The 16,890-nt window shown below is 37.3% G+C and overlaps 1 protein-coding gene across 1 annotated transcript in view; it reads right to left on the bottom strand.

The window, feature by feature from the left end:
• Positions 1–16,890, bottom strand: part of VPS13C (vacuolar protein sorting 13 homolog C) — a 1,402,311-nt gene that overhangs the window by 1,220,139 nt on the left and 165,282 nt on the right. The window contains 1 exon segment of the mRNA XM_053719302.1: positions 12,190–12,270. Coding sequence (XP_053575277.1) covers positions 12,190–12,270 — 81 coding nt within the window.

The following is a 16,890-nucleotide window of genomic DNA, read 5'->3' as shown; positions in this document are numbered from 1 at the left end:
GGTAAGCATCCTTTAAATCTAGTGTGGACATAAACCGATCTTGCTGACCAAAAAGGCAGAACAGTCCGAATAGTTTCTATTTTGAAAGAAGGAATTTTTACAAACTTGTTCAGAGCTTTCAGATCCAGAAGTGGTCGGAAAAGTACCTTCCTTCTTTGGAACAATTAAGAGATTTGAATAAAATGCCACCCCCTGTTCCTGCAAAGGAACTGGAACAATCACTCCCATAACTTATAGGTTTTAAATAGACTTGAAAAAAGATTGAGCTTTTACAAGATTCCTTTGAACATTGGACACAAAAAAAACTTCCTCTGGGAAGCCTTGTTCTGAATCCTATGTGATGTTTCTGAGAGACTAAATCTGGCCCCTAATAGAACTTCTGGATAGGGGCCACACCTTCATGCAGAGGTGTCAACATTTTGTTCCCTATTCTGACGAAAGGAACAACAAAGATTAGAAGCTTTAGATTTCAATATACATTTTTTTTGTCCTGAGAAAGAAAAGCCCCTTTACCTCCAGTAACAGTAGATATAAATCTAAATCAGAACCAAACAACTTCTTTCCAGGAAAGGAAAGAGATAATCTTGATTTTCACACCATATCAGCAGACCAGGATTTAAACCATTAAGGCTCTCCTGGCAAGGACTGCCGAAGACATACTTTTGACATTAATGTTCAGTATATCAAATATAGCATCACAGATACAAGAATTGGCACTTCTGAGTAAACCTAAAAGAGTTGCACTAGCAGAGTTGTCAGAATACAGTTCTAAGAGACTAGACAACCAGTTAGTAGAAGCAGCAGCCACATCAGCAATAGAAATAGCTGTCCTGCTTGTTAAAACAAAAAAGCTTAAAGATGTCAGCACACTGGGGTAGAATGCACGTCACCAAGGAGCCACTGCTCCAGGTCCCACAATATATCAAAGAAAGGTAAACAGGTGACAGCATAAATCTAATGTTTATTTAGATAAGACAAAAAATAGGAGACATTTCAGGATGTTATCCCTTATTCATGCCATGCCAAACAAACAATTCACACACCTTTATATACCTATACACCACTAGTTGGAGATAGAGTCATTAACCCTTTCAAAGTTCAAAATATACACAATAATTCAATACAATATTTCATATTCTGCTAGTGGCTTACTCAGTAACATTTAAAGGGACAGTAAACCTTAAAAATAATATTATATAATTCTGCACATAGTGCAGAAATATATAACATTATATTAGCCAAACTTTGTAAATCATAATATTTCCTTTTTATTTTGTAAAAATATCGCTGTTTTACTGAGCGCATCGGGCCAGCTGTATAGTCACAGCCCGGCCCGACCGCGCCATTAGACACAGTGCAGCTCGCTCCTGCTGTCAGACAGAGCGGGAGCAAGCTGCACTGTGTCTAATGGCACGGTCGGGCCGGGCTGTGACTATACAGCTGGCCCGATACGCTCAGTAAAAACAACAGACCCGCTCAGCAGAGTACAGAGAGCGGGTCTGTAAAACAGCGGTATTTTTACAAAATAAAAAGGAAATATTATGATTTACAAAGTTTGGCTAATATAATGTTATATAATTCTGCACTATGTGCAGAATTATATAACATTATTTTTAAGGTTTACTGACCCTTTAATTTTCAAACCGCTTATCTTTGTATACATTTTAAATAAATTAGCAGTGATATCCTAAATGTTTATAGAAAAATGGACAGATCCCAATGATGTAGATGTAGGCTCTAAAATTATATCAAAAACTAGGTTTATTTCATCAAAAAATAATGGATGTTTCCCATGTGTGGGCTGCTCCTGTTGTAGTAATATGACAAAAGGTTCTGTATTTTATTACCCCCATACTGGAAGGAAATATAATATTAAGGGTTATTATACCTGTCTTACTACTTTTATTATATATATATATGGTTAAATGCCCATGTGGGAGGGTTTATATAGGCAAGTATACCCGCAGTGCGAGAGACCGTATAATTGAACATAAAAGCAATATACGTACCAATAACTTGAAAGCTCCCCTTGCATATCACTTCTTGACAGCTGGCCATTCAATTAGCCAGCTTAAATTTCAGATTATAGATCATATTGTGTTGCCGCGTAGAGGCGGTGATAGGGAATGACTGTTGAAGCAAAAAGAATCCTTCTGGATTTATGAACTAGGGAACCTTACCCCTAAAGGTATGAATAAAGATTGGGATCTGTCCATTTTTCTATAAACATTTAGGATATCACTGCTAATTTATTTAAAATGTATATAAAGATGAGCTGTTTTAAAAACATAATTTATGTAAGAACTTACCTGATAAATTCATTTCTTTCATATTAGCAAGAGTCCATGAGCTAGTGACGTATGGGATATACATTCCTACCAGGAGGGGCAAAGTTTCCCAAACCTTAAAATGCCTATAAATACACCCCTCACCACACCCACAATTCAGTTTAACGAATAGCCAAGAAGTGGGGTGATAAGAAAAAAAGTGCGAAAGCATATAAAATAAGGAATTGGAATAATTGTGCTTTATACAAAAAAATCATAACCACCACAAAAAAGGGCGGGCCTCATGGACTCTTGCTAATATGAAAGAAATGAATTTATCAGGTAAGTTCTTACATAAATTATGTTTTCTTTCATGTAATTAGCAAGAGTCCATGAGCTAGTGACGTATGGGATAATGACTACCCAAGATGTGGATCTTTCCACACAAGAGTCACTAGAGAGGGAGGGATAAAATAAAGACAGCCAATTCCTGCTGAAAATAATCCACACCCAGAATAAAATGTTAATGAAAAAACATAAGCAGAAGATTCAAACTGAAACCGCTGCCTGAAGTACGTTTCTACCAAAAACTGCTTCAGAAGAAGAAAACACATCAAAATGGTAGAATTTAGTAAAAGTATGCAAAGAGGACCAAGTTGCTGTTTTGCAAATCTGATCAACCGAAGCTTCTTTCTTAAACGCCCAGGAAGTAGAAACTGACCTAGTAGAATGAGCTGTAATCCTTTGAGGCGGAGTGTTACCCGACTCAACATAGGCATGATGAAATAAAGATTTCAACCAAGATGCCAAAGAAATGGCAGAAGCTTTCTGGTCTTTTCTAGAACCGGAAAAGATGACAAATAGACTAGAAGTCTTTCGGAAAGACTTAGTAGCTTCAACATAATAATACAAAGCTCTAACAGCATCCAAAAAATGCAATGATTTCTCCTTAGAATTCATAGGATTAGGACATAATGAAGGAACCACAATTTCTCTACTAATGTTGTTAGAATTCACAACCTTAGGTAAAAAATTCAAAAGAAGTTCGCAGCACCGCCTTATCCTGATGCAAAATCAGAAAAGGAGACTCACAAAAAAGAGTAGATAATTCAGAGACTCTTCTGGCAGAAGAGATGGCCAAAAGAAACAAAACTTTCCAAGAAAGTAATATAACGACCAAAGAATGCATGGGTTCAAAAGGAGAAGCTTGAAGAGCCCCCAGAACCAAATTCAAACTCCAAAGAGGAGAAATTGACTTAATGACAGGTTTTATACGAACCAAAGCTTGTACAAAACAATGAATATCAGGAAGATTAGCAATCCTTCTATGAAAAAGAACAGAAAGAGCAGAGATTTGTCTTTCAAGAAACTTGCGGACAAACCTTTATCTAAACCATCCTGAAGAAATATAAGTCTTCCAGACTCTATAATATATCTCTCTAGATACAGATTTACGAGCCTGTCACATAGTATCAATCACAGAGTCAGAGAAACCTCTTTGACCAGGAATCAAGCGTTCAAACTCCACACCTTAAAATTAAGGTTTTGAGATCCTGATGGAAAAAAGAACCTTGAGACAGAAAGACTGATCTTAACGGAAGAGTCCACAGCTGGCAAGAGGCCATCCGGACAAGATCCGCATACCAAAACCTGTGAGGTCATGCTGGAGCCACCAGCAGGACAAACGAGCATTCCTTTAGAATATTAAGAATACCCTTGGAAGAAGAACTAGAGGCGGAAAGATATAGGCAGGATGACACTTGTAAGGAAGAGATAATGCATCCACTGCCTCCGCCCGAGGAACCCTGGATCTGGACAGATACCAGGGAAGTTTCTTGTTTAGATGAGAAGCCATCAGATCTATTTCTGAGAGTTCCCACATTTGAACAATCTGAGGAAATACCTCTGGGTGAAGACCATTCGCCCAGGTGCAACGTTTGGCGACTGAGATAATCCGCTTTCCAATTGTCCATACCTGGGATATGAACCGCAGAGATTAGACAATAGCTGGATTCCGCCCAAACCAAAATTCGAGATACTTCTTTCATAGCCAGAGGACTGTGAGTCCCTCTTTGATGATTGATGTATGCCACAGTTGTGACATTGTCTATCTGAAAACAAATGAACAACTCTCTCTTCAGAAGAGGCCAAGACTGAAGAGCTCTGAAATTGCACGGAGTTCCAAATATTGATCGGAAATCTCACCTCCTGAGATTCCCAAACCCCTTGTGCCGTCAGATACCCCCACACAGCTCCCCAACCTGTAAGACTTGCATCTGTTGAGATTATAGTCCAGGTCGGAAGAACAAAGAAGCCCCCTGAACTAAACGATGGTGATCTGCCCACCATGTCAGAGAGTGTCGTATAATCGGTTTAAAGATATTAATTGAGATATCTTTGAGTAATCCCTGCACCATTGGTTCAGCATACAGAGCTGAAGAGGTCGCATGTGAAAACGAGCAAAGGAGATCGCATTTGATGCGGCAGTCCTAAGACCTAAAATTTCCATGCATAAGGCTACCAAAGGGAATGATTGTGACTGAAGGTTTTGACAAGCTGATATCAATGTTAAACTTCTCTTGTCTGACAAGGACAGAGTCATAGACACTGAATCTATTCTAGAAACCTAAAAAGGTTACACTTGTCTGAGGAATCAATGAACTGATTGGTAAATTGATCCTCCAACCATGAACTTGAAGAAACAACACAAGTCGATTCGTATGAGATTCTTTGAAAATGAGAAGACTGAGCAAGTACCCAGATATTGTCCAATAAGGAAATACCAAAAAACCCTGTTCTCTGATTACAGAAAGAAGGGCACCGAGAACCTTTGAAAAAAATTCTTGGAACTGAGGCTAGGCCAAACGGTAGAGCCACAAAACTGGTAATGCTTGTCTAAAAAGAGAATCTCAGACACAAAAAGTGATCTGGATGAATCGGAATATGTAGATACACATCCTGTAAATCTATTGTAGACATATAATGCCCTTGCTAAACAAAAGGCAGGACAGTCCTACAGTAACCATCTTGAATGTTGGTATCCTTACATAACGATTCAATATTGATAGATCCGAAACTGGTCTGAAGGAATTGACCTTCTTTAGTACAATGAAGAGATAAAATAAAACCCCAGCCCCTGTTCCAGAACTGGAACTGGCATAAATACTCCAGCCAACTCTAAATCTGAAACATATTTCAGAAATGCTGAGCCTTTGCTGTGTTAACTGGGACACGGGAAAGAAAAAAAATCTCTTAGCAGGAGGCCTTAACTGAAGCCAATTCTGTACCTTTCTGAAACAATGTTCTGAAACCAGAAATTGAGAACGGAATTGATCAAAATTTCTTTGAAGAAAACGTAATCTGCCTCATACCAGCTGAGCTGGAATAAGGTCCGCACCTTCATGGGTACTTAGGAGCTGGCTATAGGTTTTCTAAAAGGCTTGGATATATTCCAAACTGGAAATAGTTTCCAAACTGATACCGCTCCTGAGAATGAAGGATCAGGCTTTTGTTCCTTATTGTGAGGAAAGGAACGAAATGATCATTAGACCTAAATTTACCTTAGATTTTTTATCCTTTGGTAAAAAAGTTCCCTTCCTTCCAGAAACAGTTGAAATAATAATTTATTACCCTGGAAAGAAAGGGAAAGCAAAGTTGACTTAGAAGACATATCAGTATTCCAAGTTTAATCCATAAAGCTTTTCTAGCTAAAATAGCTAGAGACATATACCTGACATCAACTCTAATGATATCAAAAGATGGTATCACCAATAAAATTATTAGCATGTTATAGAATAATAATAATGCTATAAAATTATGATCTGTTACTTGTTGCGCTAAAGCTTCTAACCAAAAAGTTGAAGCTGCAGCAACATCCGCTAAAAATATAGCAAGTCTAAGAAGATTACCTGAACATAAGTAAGCTTTTCTTAGAAAGGATTCAATTTTTCCTATCTAAAGGATCCTTAAATGAATTACTATCTGCCGTAGGAATAGTAGCACATTTAGCAGGAGTAGAGACAGCCCCATAACCTTAGGGATTTTGTCCCAAAAAAACTCTAATCTGTCAGATGGCACAGGATATAATTGCTTAAACGTTTAGAAGGAGTAAAAGAATTACCCAAATTATTCCATTCCCTGGAAATTACTTCAGAAATAGCATCAGGGAGATTAAACACTTCTGGAATAACGACAGGAGATTTAAAAACCTTATTTAAACGTTTAGATTTAGAATCAAGAGGACCAGAATCCTCTATTTCTAATGCAAATTAATAATTCTTAAAATAAAGAACGAATAAATTCCATCTTGAACAAATACAAAGATTTATCAGCATCAACCTCTGAGACAGAAACCTCTGAACCAGAAGAACCATTATCAGTATCAGAATGATGATGTTCATTTAAAAAATTCATCTGAAAAAAGAGAAGTTTTAAAAGACTTTTATGTAAACTAGAAGGAGAAATAACAGACATAGCCTTCTTAATGGATTTAAAAAATAAAATCTCTTATGTTTATCAGGAACACTCTGAAAATTAGATGTTGACGGAACAGCAACAGGTAATGTAACAGTACTAAAGGAAATTTTATCTGCATTAATAAGTTTGTCATGACATGCAATACAAACAACAGCTGGAGAAACAGATACCAAAAATTATAGCAGATACACTTAGCTTGGTAGCTCCAGCAGTAGACAGCGATTTTCCGGTAGTATCTTCTGACTCAGATGCAACGTGAGACATCTTGCAATATGTAAGAGAAAAAACAACATATAAAGCAAAATTGATCAAATTCCTTAAATGACAGTTTCAGGAATGGGAAAAAATGCCAAAGAACAAGCTTCTAGCAACCAGAAGCACTGAAAAAATAAGACTTAAATAATGTGGAGACAAAAGCGACGCCCTTATTTTTTAGCGCCAAATAAGACGCCCACATTATTTGGCGCCTAAATGCTTTTGGCGCCAAAAATGACGCCACATCCGGAACACCGACATTTTTGGCGCAAAATAACGTCAAAAAATGACGCAACTTCCGGCGACACGTATGACGCCGGAAACGGAAAATAATTTTTGCGCCAAAAAAGTCCGCGCCAAGAATGACGCAATAAAATGAAGCATTTTCAGCCCCCGCGAGCCTAACAGCCCACAGGAAAAAAAGAGTCAAATTGAAAATAAGGAAAGTTGAACATTCTGAGTCAAGGCAAATAAATGTTTGAATACATATATTTAGAACTTTATAAACAAAGTGCCCAACCATAGCTTAGAGTGTCACAGAAAATAAGATTTACTTACCCCAGGACACTCATCTACATGTTTGTAGAAAGCCAAACCAGTACTGAAACGAGAATCAGCAGAGGTAATGGTATATATAAGAGTATATCGTCGATCTGAAAAGGGAGGTAAGAGATGAATCTCTACGACCGATAACAGAGAACCTATGAAATAGACCCCGTAGAAGGAGATCACTTCATTCAAATAGGCAATACTCTCCTCACATCCCTCTGACATTCACTGCACGATGAGAGGAAAACCGGGCTCCAACTTGCTGCGGAGCGCATATCAACGTAGAATCTAGCACAAACTTACTTCACCACCTCCATCGGAGGCAAAGTTTGTAAAACTGAATTGTGGGTGTGGTGAGGGGTGTATTTATAGGCATTTTAAGGTTTGGGAAACTTTGCCCCTCCTGGTAGGAATGTATATCCCATACGTCACTAGCTCATGGACTCTTGCTAATTACATGAAAGAAATTAAATGTTACTGAGTAAGCCACTAGCAGAATATGAAATATTGTATTGAATTATTGTGTATATTTTGAACTTTGAAAGGGTTAATGACTCTTTATCGCCACCTAGTGGTGTATAGGTATATAAAGATGTGTGAATTGTTTGTTTGGCATGGCATGAATAAGTAATAACATCCCGAAACATGGCCTATTTTTTGTCTTATCTAAATAAACATTAGATTTATGCTGTCACCTGTTTACCTTTCTTTTACTGCTTGTTAAAAGGCCCTTCTATTACTCTAATTTTCTATCTAAAGGAGATTTAAAAGAAGTACTGTCTTCCAAAGGAATAGTTGTACATTTAGACAGAGTGGAAATTGCCCTATTAACTTTAGGAACGATTTTCTACAAATCAATATTAGCAGCAGGTAAAGGATATAACTTTTTAAACCTTGCAGAGGTTATGAATTACCCGGCTTAGACCATTCCCTAGAAATCATGTAAGCATCAGGAATAGGAAAAACCTCAGGGAGAGTCACAACAGTCTTAAAAACTGAATTTAAATGATTATAATCAGAAACTTTAGGTTCTTAACCCCTAAAGTAATTATGATATCCTTTAAAAAAATATCAGGTTCATCACCAGTTGAATATTTCTCATCATGAAAGGAAACTTTACCAACTGAAGACATAACAGTATCCCTGGTTACAGGGCCCATACAATTTGTAGTTAAAATCTGAACTGAACTTTTACGCTTGTTTGAAGGCGGGAGAGCAGCCAGTGCCTCAGAAACTGCAGCCTTGATAACATTTTTCACATTACGTAAAACAATATCAGTTTTCTCCGGTAATGAACAAACAGAAGGTACATTAATACCAAAAAGAAACAGCATTAGGTTGGTCTGATTGCATTAATAATTCTAACATGAGTCACATAAATGAGATGGAGAAGGTACCTCAGCTTTTTTACAATAAGCCCACCTTATAATGGTGGAAAGGTGTTCAGGTGACTTGGGTAGATTTAGGAACTGAATAAGACAGTTTATTATAGCAATGCAATAAACACTATAACCCCTTTATAAAGCTCTTGAGGAATGGAAACCACTTACCCCCTCCTAAGTAGTTTTTAAAAATAAACTCACAGGTACAATGCACGTTAAGTCGAACTGCAAAACAAAGCAGGAAACATTAACATTACAACGAAGGGCAAACAACTAATAGCTATATAAAGAATTTAGTGCACCAAAAACCTGACGCGCGTAAACCCAAAGACCGACACACAAAATTTAAACTAAGCACGCCAAAAAAACGACATGCAAAACAACAAAGGGGAATAATGTAAAGGACTCAAGGCCATATATATCAGCAAATATATAAACAAACTAAAAACTGCCCATAACAGATGTAGAGTGTCTATAATGTTAATAAATGGTACTCATCCAACAGCCAAAATAAAATAGTAGCATACAGCCAAACCAGTACTGAAACATACCAGCAGAGGTTATGGAATAGGAGTATATTGTAACTATATAAAAGGGAGGCAAAAGACAAGTCCCTGGGACCAATTAGGGAAGGTTTATGAAAAATTTCCTATGATGTGAAAAAAGAATCACAAACCATACCCCACATACATCTCTCTGAAAGCACTGTACTTTGAAAGTAAACTAGGCTTCAATATAGACTAAAACTCCCTCTCTTTGAAGAATCAAATGCAATCATTCTTCAACCACCTCCAGCGGAGGCAAAGTAAAGACTGAGGTATATATGAGGTGGGAGAGGTTTTGTAGGCTCTTGGAGTTTGGGAATCTTTGCCTTTTCCTAGTGGTAGAGAAAAGTAATTCCCAGGAGTAATGGATCTTGGACTCTCCCCACCTGTATGAAAGAAATAATGTTCTTGGCAAAGAAACCAGCAAGGTTTCCTTAGCAGATATTGAGGAGAGTAATGTATCAGCATTATCCATTAGCTGGTAAGACTTGGAGGTTATAATACAGGAAAAGGCATGCAGGATTTCACAAATAGACACTCCGGGATTGCTAAGAAAGATGTGACACACTCAAGACCCCTCTGTATATTCTTAAGACAGCTGGAGAATTACTGTACAGAAGACCTGGTGTGTTGATCCCTTTTCCCGTCCTACCTTTTTCACATTTTCCTAGTTTTTGGGGATACGTTTGGCTTCTGACCATCACTTGTCACTAACTACACTCCTGACTCCTCCTCCACTGGCTACTGTGGATGCTGCTCTCTGAATCCTGACACTGGCTTAACTCTTAAGTTCTATCAGTCATCCTCAAAAATCTATACAAGGGTGACCTCTATCCTCTACCCTACAGCAAAACCACCCATCTTGTTTTCATTGAATTCAACAAGGAGAGGATACGTTTGTAACAGAGTATATCTAGCTTGGTCTGGAAAAAAAATGCTCATTTTTTTCAGAGATATAAGTTTAAAGTCACATTAGTTACATGTTTTATGTGCATGTGAGACAAAAAAAATTAAAAAAAATATTGCCCAGTTGGAGTGTTTAAAATCACTGCACATGTATGTAGCATACTAGAGAGTACATTTTGCATATCCATTAAAGGGACACTGAACCCAAAAAAAATTATTTCGTGATTCAGATAGAGCATGCAATTTTAAGCAACTTTCTAATTTACTCCTATTATCAATTTTTCTTTGTTCTCTTGCTATCTTTATTTGAAAAAGAAGGCATTTAAGCTAAGGAGCCAGCCAATATGTGGTTCAGAACCGTGGACAGCACTTGATTATTGGTGGGTGAATTTATCCACCAATCAGCAAGAACAACCCAGGTTGTTCACCAAAAATGGGCCAGCATCTAAACTTACGTTCTTGCTTTTCAAATAAAGATACCAAGAGAATGAAGAAAATTTGATAATAGGAGTAAATTAGAAAGTTGCTTAAAATTGCATGCTCTACCTGAATCGCAAAAGAAAAAATTTGGGTTCAGTGTCCCTTTAAGGGAAATTAAACCAAGAATGTATTGACTCTTTCTCTGCATTTCCGTGAGGACATGAAACCTAAAGAATTTCTTTCATGATCCAGACAGAGCATACAATAAAAAATAAAAAAAAACTTTCCAATTTATTTATATTATCTAATTTGCTTAGTTCTCTTTGTATCCTTTGCAAAAAGGATACATAGGCAGTCTCAGAAGCTAGGAGCTAGTTGCTGACTGGTGGCTGCACATATATGTTGTCTATTGTGATTGGCTTACTGGGAGCTACCTGAACACATCAGTATCTCCTTCAAAAAAGTATACCTAGTAAAACTGATAATATAAATGGAAAGTTGTTTAAACATTTATTTTATTTTCTGAATCATAAGAAAAATGTGGGGTTTTGTGTCAATTTAAAGATGCCAGATAGTGAAGCTGCTCCTTTACTAGGTATTTTCACAACCTGTATTAGAAGTGGAGCTCATTCACATATTGGTGACATTGCTGGCTTTGAGCACTTCAGGGGTTAATAAGATTCCTGATGGCTTTCTTTATCTTTTAAGCAACATTTGAATTGTATAAAAAAATGCAAAAAATGAATAGCCCTTGATCTGCATCTTGTGATGTCAAAAAATGTCAAAAAGACAACAACATCACAGATATTTAAATACGAACCTTTCTGTAACAGGGCGTGAGAATACTAAAGCTCCGAGATGAGACCTCCCTGTATGAAACAACAAAGTTTCAGCATCTGGCACCATTAAGGTGTTAAGAGAATGGCTTTGAAGAGAGATGCACAATACCGTGCATTCAAAAAAGTATCAGACCCCTTCATTGTTTTCACATTTTATTATATCGCAGCCTTATGCTAAAATGGTTTAAAATGTTTAAAAAAAAATCACATTCAAAAAAAGGATTGTTATAACTTTGCAAATGTATTAAAAAAAACTGAGCTATCCATATTGACATAAGCATTCAGACCCTGAAAAAGTTTTTTTGCTTTGTCATAGGGTATGGAGTGTAAATTGATGTACAAAAAAATGATTTAAACCATCTTAGCCTAGGGCTGCAACATAACAAAAGGTGAAAAAAATGAAGGGGTCTGAATACTTTAAGAATGCACTGTACATAAATAAACCTAATCTAAACAGACAGTGTTGTAAGGGGGGATTCTGAAAGGTGCAGGATTCACAAAAAGTTTGAAGTTTTTTTTTAATTGTTATGTCTAGGTCCCATAAACTTACCAAAATGTCATCTCTGGATTTGTGGTAAAACATTGTACTGTTAACATTCCAGTAGGTGCTGAAGCAGTGTAGACGTACCAACTGAGAGAAAAACAGAGAGAGAAGGCACATTACAACCAGAAGAAAAATAAAATAAAGGACACAAGGCAATGTATAACTCACTTGCAATGCCAGCATCATAACCCAGAAAAACAGATTTGCTAACATTATTAATGGTGGGATACAGTGAGTGTGGCAGTTAAAGGGACAGTCTAGTCTAAACTAAGCTTTAATGATTCAGATAGGGCATGCAATTTTAAACAACTTTCCAATTTACTTTTATTATCAAATTTGCTTTGTTCTCTTGGTATACTTTGTTGAAAGCTAAACCCAGGTAGGCTCACATGCTAATTTCTAAGCTCTTGAAGGCCGCCTCTTATTTTAGAGCATATAGACAGTTTTTCAATGTAGGCAGTGCTAGTTCGTGTGCGCCGTATAGATAACATTGTGCTAACTCCCGTGGAGTTATTTATGAGTCAGCACTGATTGGCTAAAATGCAAGTCTGTCAAAGAACTGAAATAAGGGGGAAGTCTGCAGATGCTTAGATACAAGGTAATCCCAGAGGTAAAAGTATATATATTAATATAACCGTGTTGGTTAAGCAAGAATGGGTAATAACATAATTTATGTAAGAACTTACCTGATAAATTCATTTCTTTCATATTGGCAAGAGTCCATGAGCTAGTGACGTATGGGATATACATTCCTACCAGGAGGGGCAATGTTTCCCAAACCTCAAAATGCCTATAAATACACCCTTCACCACACCCACAATTCAGTTTAACGAATAGCCAAGAAGTGGGGTGATAAGAAAGGAGCGAAAGCATCAAACAAGGAATTGGAATAATTGTGCTTTATACAAAAAAATCATAACCACCACAAAAAGGGTGGGCCTCATGGACTCTTGCCAATATGAACGAAATGAATTTATCAGGTAAGTTATTACATAAATTATGATTTCTTTCATGTAATTGGCAAGAGTCCATGAGCTAGTGACGTATGGGATAGCAGATACCCAAGATGTGGAACTTCCACGCAAGAGTCACTAGAGAGGGAGGGATAAAATAAAGACAGCCAATTCCTCTGAAAAAATAATCCACAACCCAAATCAAAAAATTGAAATTATAAGCAGAAGAATCAAACTGAAACAGCTGCCTGAAGTACTTTTCTACCAAAAACTGCTTCTGAAGAAAAAAAACATCAAAATGGTAGAATTTAGTAAAAGTATGCAAAGAAGACCAAGTTGCTGCTTTGCAAATCTGATCAATAGAAGCTTCATTCCTAAAAGCCCAGGAAGTAGAAACTGACCTAGTAGAATGAGCCGTAATCCTCTGAGACGGGGATTAACCCGACTCCAAATAAGCATGATGAATCAAAGACTTTAACCAAGATGCCAAAGAAATGGCAGAAGCCTTCTGACCTTTCCTGGAACCAGAAAAGATAACAAATAGACTAGAAGTCTTTCTGAAATCTTTAGTAGCTTCAACATAATATTTCAAAGCTCTTACTACATCCAAAGAATGTAAAGATCTCTCCATAGAATTCTTAGGATTAGGACACAATGAAGGGACAGCAATTTCTCTACTAATGTTGTTAGAATTCAAAACTTTAGGTAAAAATTGAAATGAAGTCCGCAACACCGCCTTATCCTGATGAAAAATCAGAAAAGGAGATTCACAAGAAAGAGCAGATAACTCAGAAACTCTTCTAGCAGAAGAGATGGCCAAAAGGAACAAAACTTTCCAAGAAAGTAATTTAATATCCAGAGAATGCATAGGATCAAACGGAGGAGCCTGTAAAGCCCTCAGAACCAAATTAAGACTCCAAGGAGGAGAGATTGACTTAATGACAGGCTTGATACGAACCAAAGCCTGTACAAAACAATGAATATCAGAATGATTAGCACTCTTTCTGTGAAAAAGAACAGAAAGAGCAGAGATTTGTCCTTTCAAGGAACTTGCAGACAAACCCTTATCCAAACCATCCTGAAGAAACTGTAAAATTCTAGGAATTGTAAAAGAATGCCAAGAGAATTTATGAGAAGAACATCAAGAAATGTAAGTCTTCCAGACTCGATAATAAATCTTTCTAGACACAGATTTACGAGCCTGTAACATAGTATTAATCACTGAGTCAGAGAAACCTCTATGACTAAGTATCAAGCGTTCAATCTCCATACCTTCAAATTTAATGATTTGAGATCCTGATGGAAAAATGGGCCTTGAGATAGAAGGTCTGGCCTTAACGGAAGTGTCCAAGGTTGGCAACTGGCCATCCGAACGAGATCCGCATACCAAAACCTGTGAGGCCATGCTGGAGCCACCAGCAGTACAAACGAACGCTCCATTATGATTTTGGAAATCACCTTTGGAAGAAGAACTAGAGGCGGAAAGATATAAGCAGGTTGATAATTCCAAGGAAGCGACAACGCATCCACTGCTTCCGCCTGAGGATCCCTGGATCTGGACAGATACCTGGGAAGTTTCTTGTTTAGATGAGAAGCCATCAGATCTATTTCTGGAAGTCCCCAGATTTGAACAATCTGAAGAAATACCTCTGGGTGAAGAGACCATTCACCCAGATGTAAGGTCTGGCGACTGAGATAATCCGTTTCCCAATTGTCTATACCTGGGATGTGAACCGCAGAGATTAGACAGGAGCTGGATTCCGCCCATACAAGTATCCAAAATACTTCTTTCATAGCCTGAGGACTGAGAGTCCCACCTTGATGATTGACATACGCCACGGTTGTGACATTGTCTGTCTGAAAACAAATAAACGATTCTCTCTTCAGAAGAAGTCAGAACTGAAGAGCTCTGAAAATCGCACGGAGTTCCAAAATGTTGATTGGTAATCTCGCCTCCTGAGATTCCCAAACCCCCTGCGCTGTCAGAGATCCCCATACAGCTCCCCAACCTGAAAGACTTGCATCTGTTGAGATCACAGTCCAGGTTGGACGAACAAAAGAGGCCCCTTGAATTAAACGATGGTGATCCAACCACCAAGTCAGAGAAGATCGAACATTGGGATTTAAGGATATTAATTATGATATCTTTGTATAATCCCTGCACCATTGGTTCAGCATACAAAGCTGGAGAGGTCTCATGTGAAAACGAGCAAAAGGGATCGCGTCCAATGCAGCAGTCATGAGACCTAGAATTTCCATGCACAAAGCTACCGAAGGGAACGATTGAAAATGAAGGTTTCAACAAGCTGAAACCAATTTCAGACGTCTCTTTTCTGTATCGTCGATCTGAAAAGGGAGGTAGGAGAAGAAATCTCTACGACCGATAACAGAGAACCTATGAAAAAGATCCCCTAGAGGAAGACCATTGTATTCAAATAGGCAATACTCTCTTCACATCCCTCTGACATTCACTGCACTCTGAGAGGAAAACTGGGCTCCAGCCTGCTGCGAAGCGCATATCAACGAAGAATCTAGCACAAACTTACTTCACCACCTCCATGGGAGGCAAAGTTTGTAAAACTGAATTGTGGGTGTGGTGAGGGGTGTATTTATAGGCATTTTGAGGTTTGGGAAACTTTGCCCCTCCTGGTAGGAATGTATATCCCATACGTCACTAGCTCATGGACTCTTGCCAATTACATGAAAGAAAAAGGGATTATCTATCTTTTTAAACAATAACAATTCTGGAGAAGACTGTCCATTTAAAAGGGACACCCCAGCTAAAATTAGGTGTATTTCACTTTTGAATAATTGTATTTTTTCAATATACATGTATTAGCAAAAATGCTTCTAGTAAAAGCTATAACTTTTTTAAAAGTGTATTTAAGTATGCTCCATGAACCTGCTTAGAGAGCTTAAGGTGTTTGTATCATATTCTAATGACTCAATGTGTTAATTGCTGACATTATACAATCCCTTACTGGCTCTTTGAGCAGCTACAGTATTTAAAATGATGGTGCACTGAGTATATCTAGCTATGCTTCACATGCACATTAAGTGAAAAATATTAAAACATTAAGGGCTAGAATACAAGTGGAGAGATATTTAGCTATTTCTCTATAGCGTTAATTGTGCTAGAAGTAAATTTTTTGAAAGTGGTGGATTGCGCTGGTATTACGAGTTGAAAGTAAAAAGTTATCGCACTCGCACTAACCCAATCGCATATTCTCAAGTGCACTAATCCAAAATAAAAATATTAATATTTCACTATCAAAGTTCTTCACATAGCAAAATATATGATTATATATAGGAATAGATATATATAGAAATATCTATTTAGAAATACATTGGAATGTGAACTATTTACAGTAAATACACAGTAAAACACTATTAAATATGAATATTGCATAAATATGTTTTTACATCTTTTCATTTACCTAACAGAAAATGGCTTCAATGCACTTCTATATACGTGTACATACATAACATATAAATACATATATAGTCATTTATATATACATACATACCCACCTTTTGACATGTATATGTATAATTTATCTCAATGTTAAAGCCCTTTGCCTACCTTTTTTTTCTAACACCTGAGATCTATCTTTAAACCCTTATAACTTGTGTGCAATATTTTTTTTAAATCATTTTTATTAGATGGTGTAAGTGTACTTTGTAATGTATTTTTGATGTGTTTGGTGCTACTTTTTTGTTTTGCAAAACAGTTAACCACAGCTCAGATGACGCA

The sequence above is a fragment of the Bombina bombina genome, chromosome 6 (assembly GCF_027579735.1).
Source record: "Bombina bombina isolate aBomBom1 chromosome 6, aBomBom1.pri, whole genome shotgun sequence".
NCBI classification, from domain to species: domain Eukaryota; kingdom Metazoa; phylum Chordata; class Amphibia; order Anura; family Bombinatoridae; genus Bombina; species Bombina bombina.
Note: the sequence above shows the minus strand (reverse complement) of the source record. Positions and strands in the feature narration are given on the sequence as shown.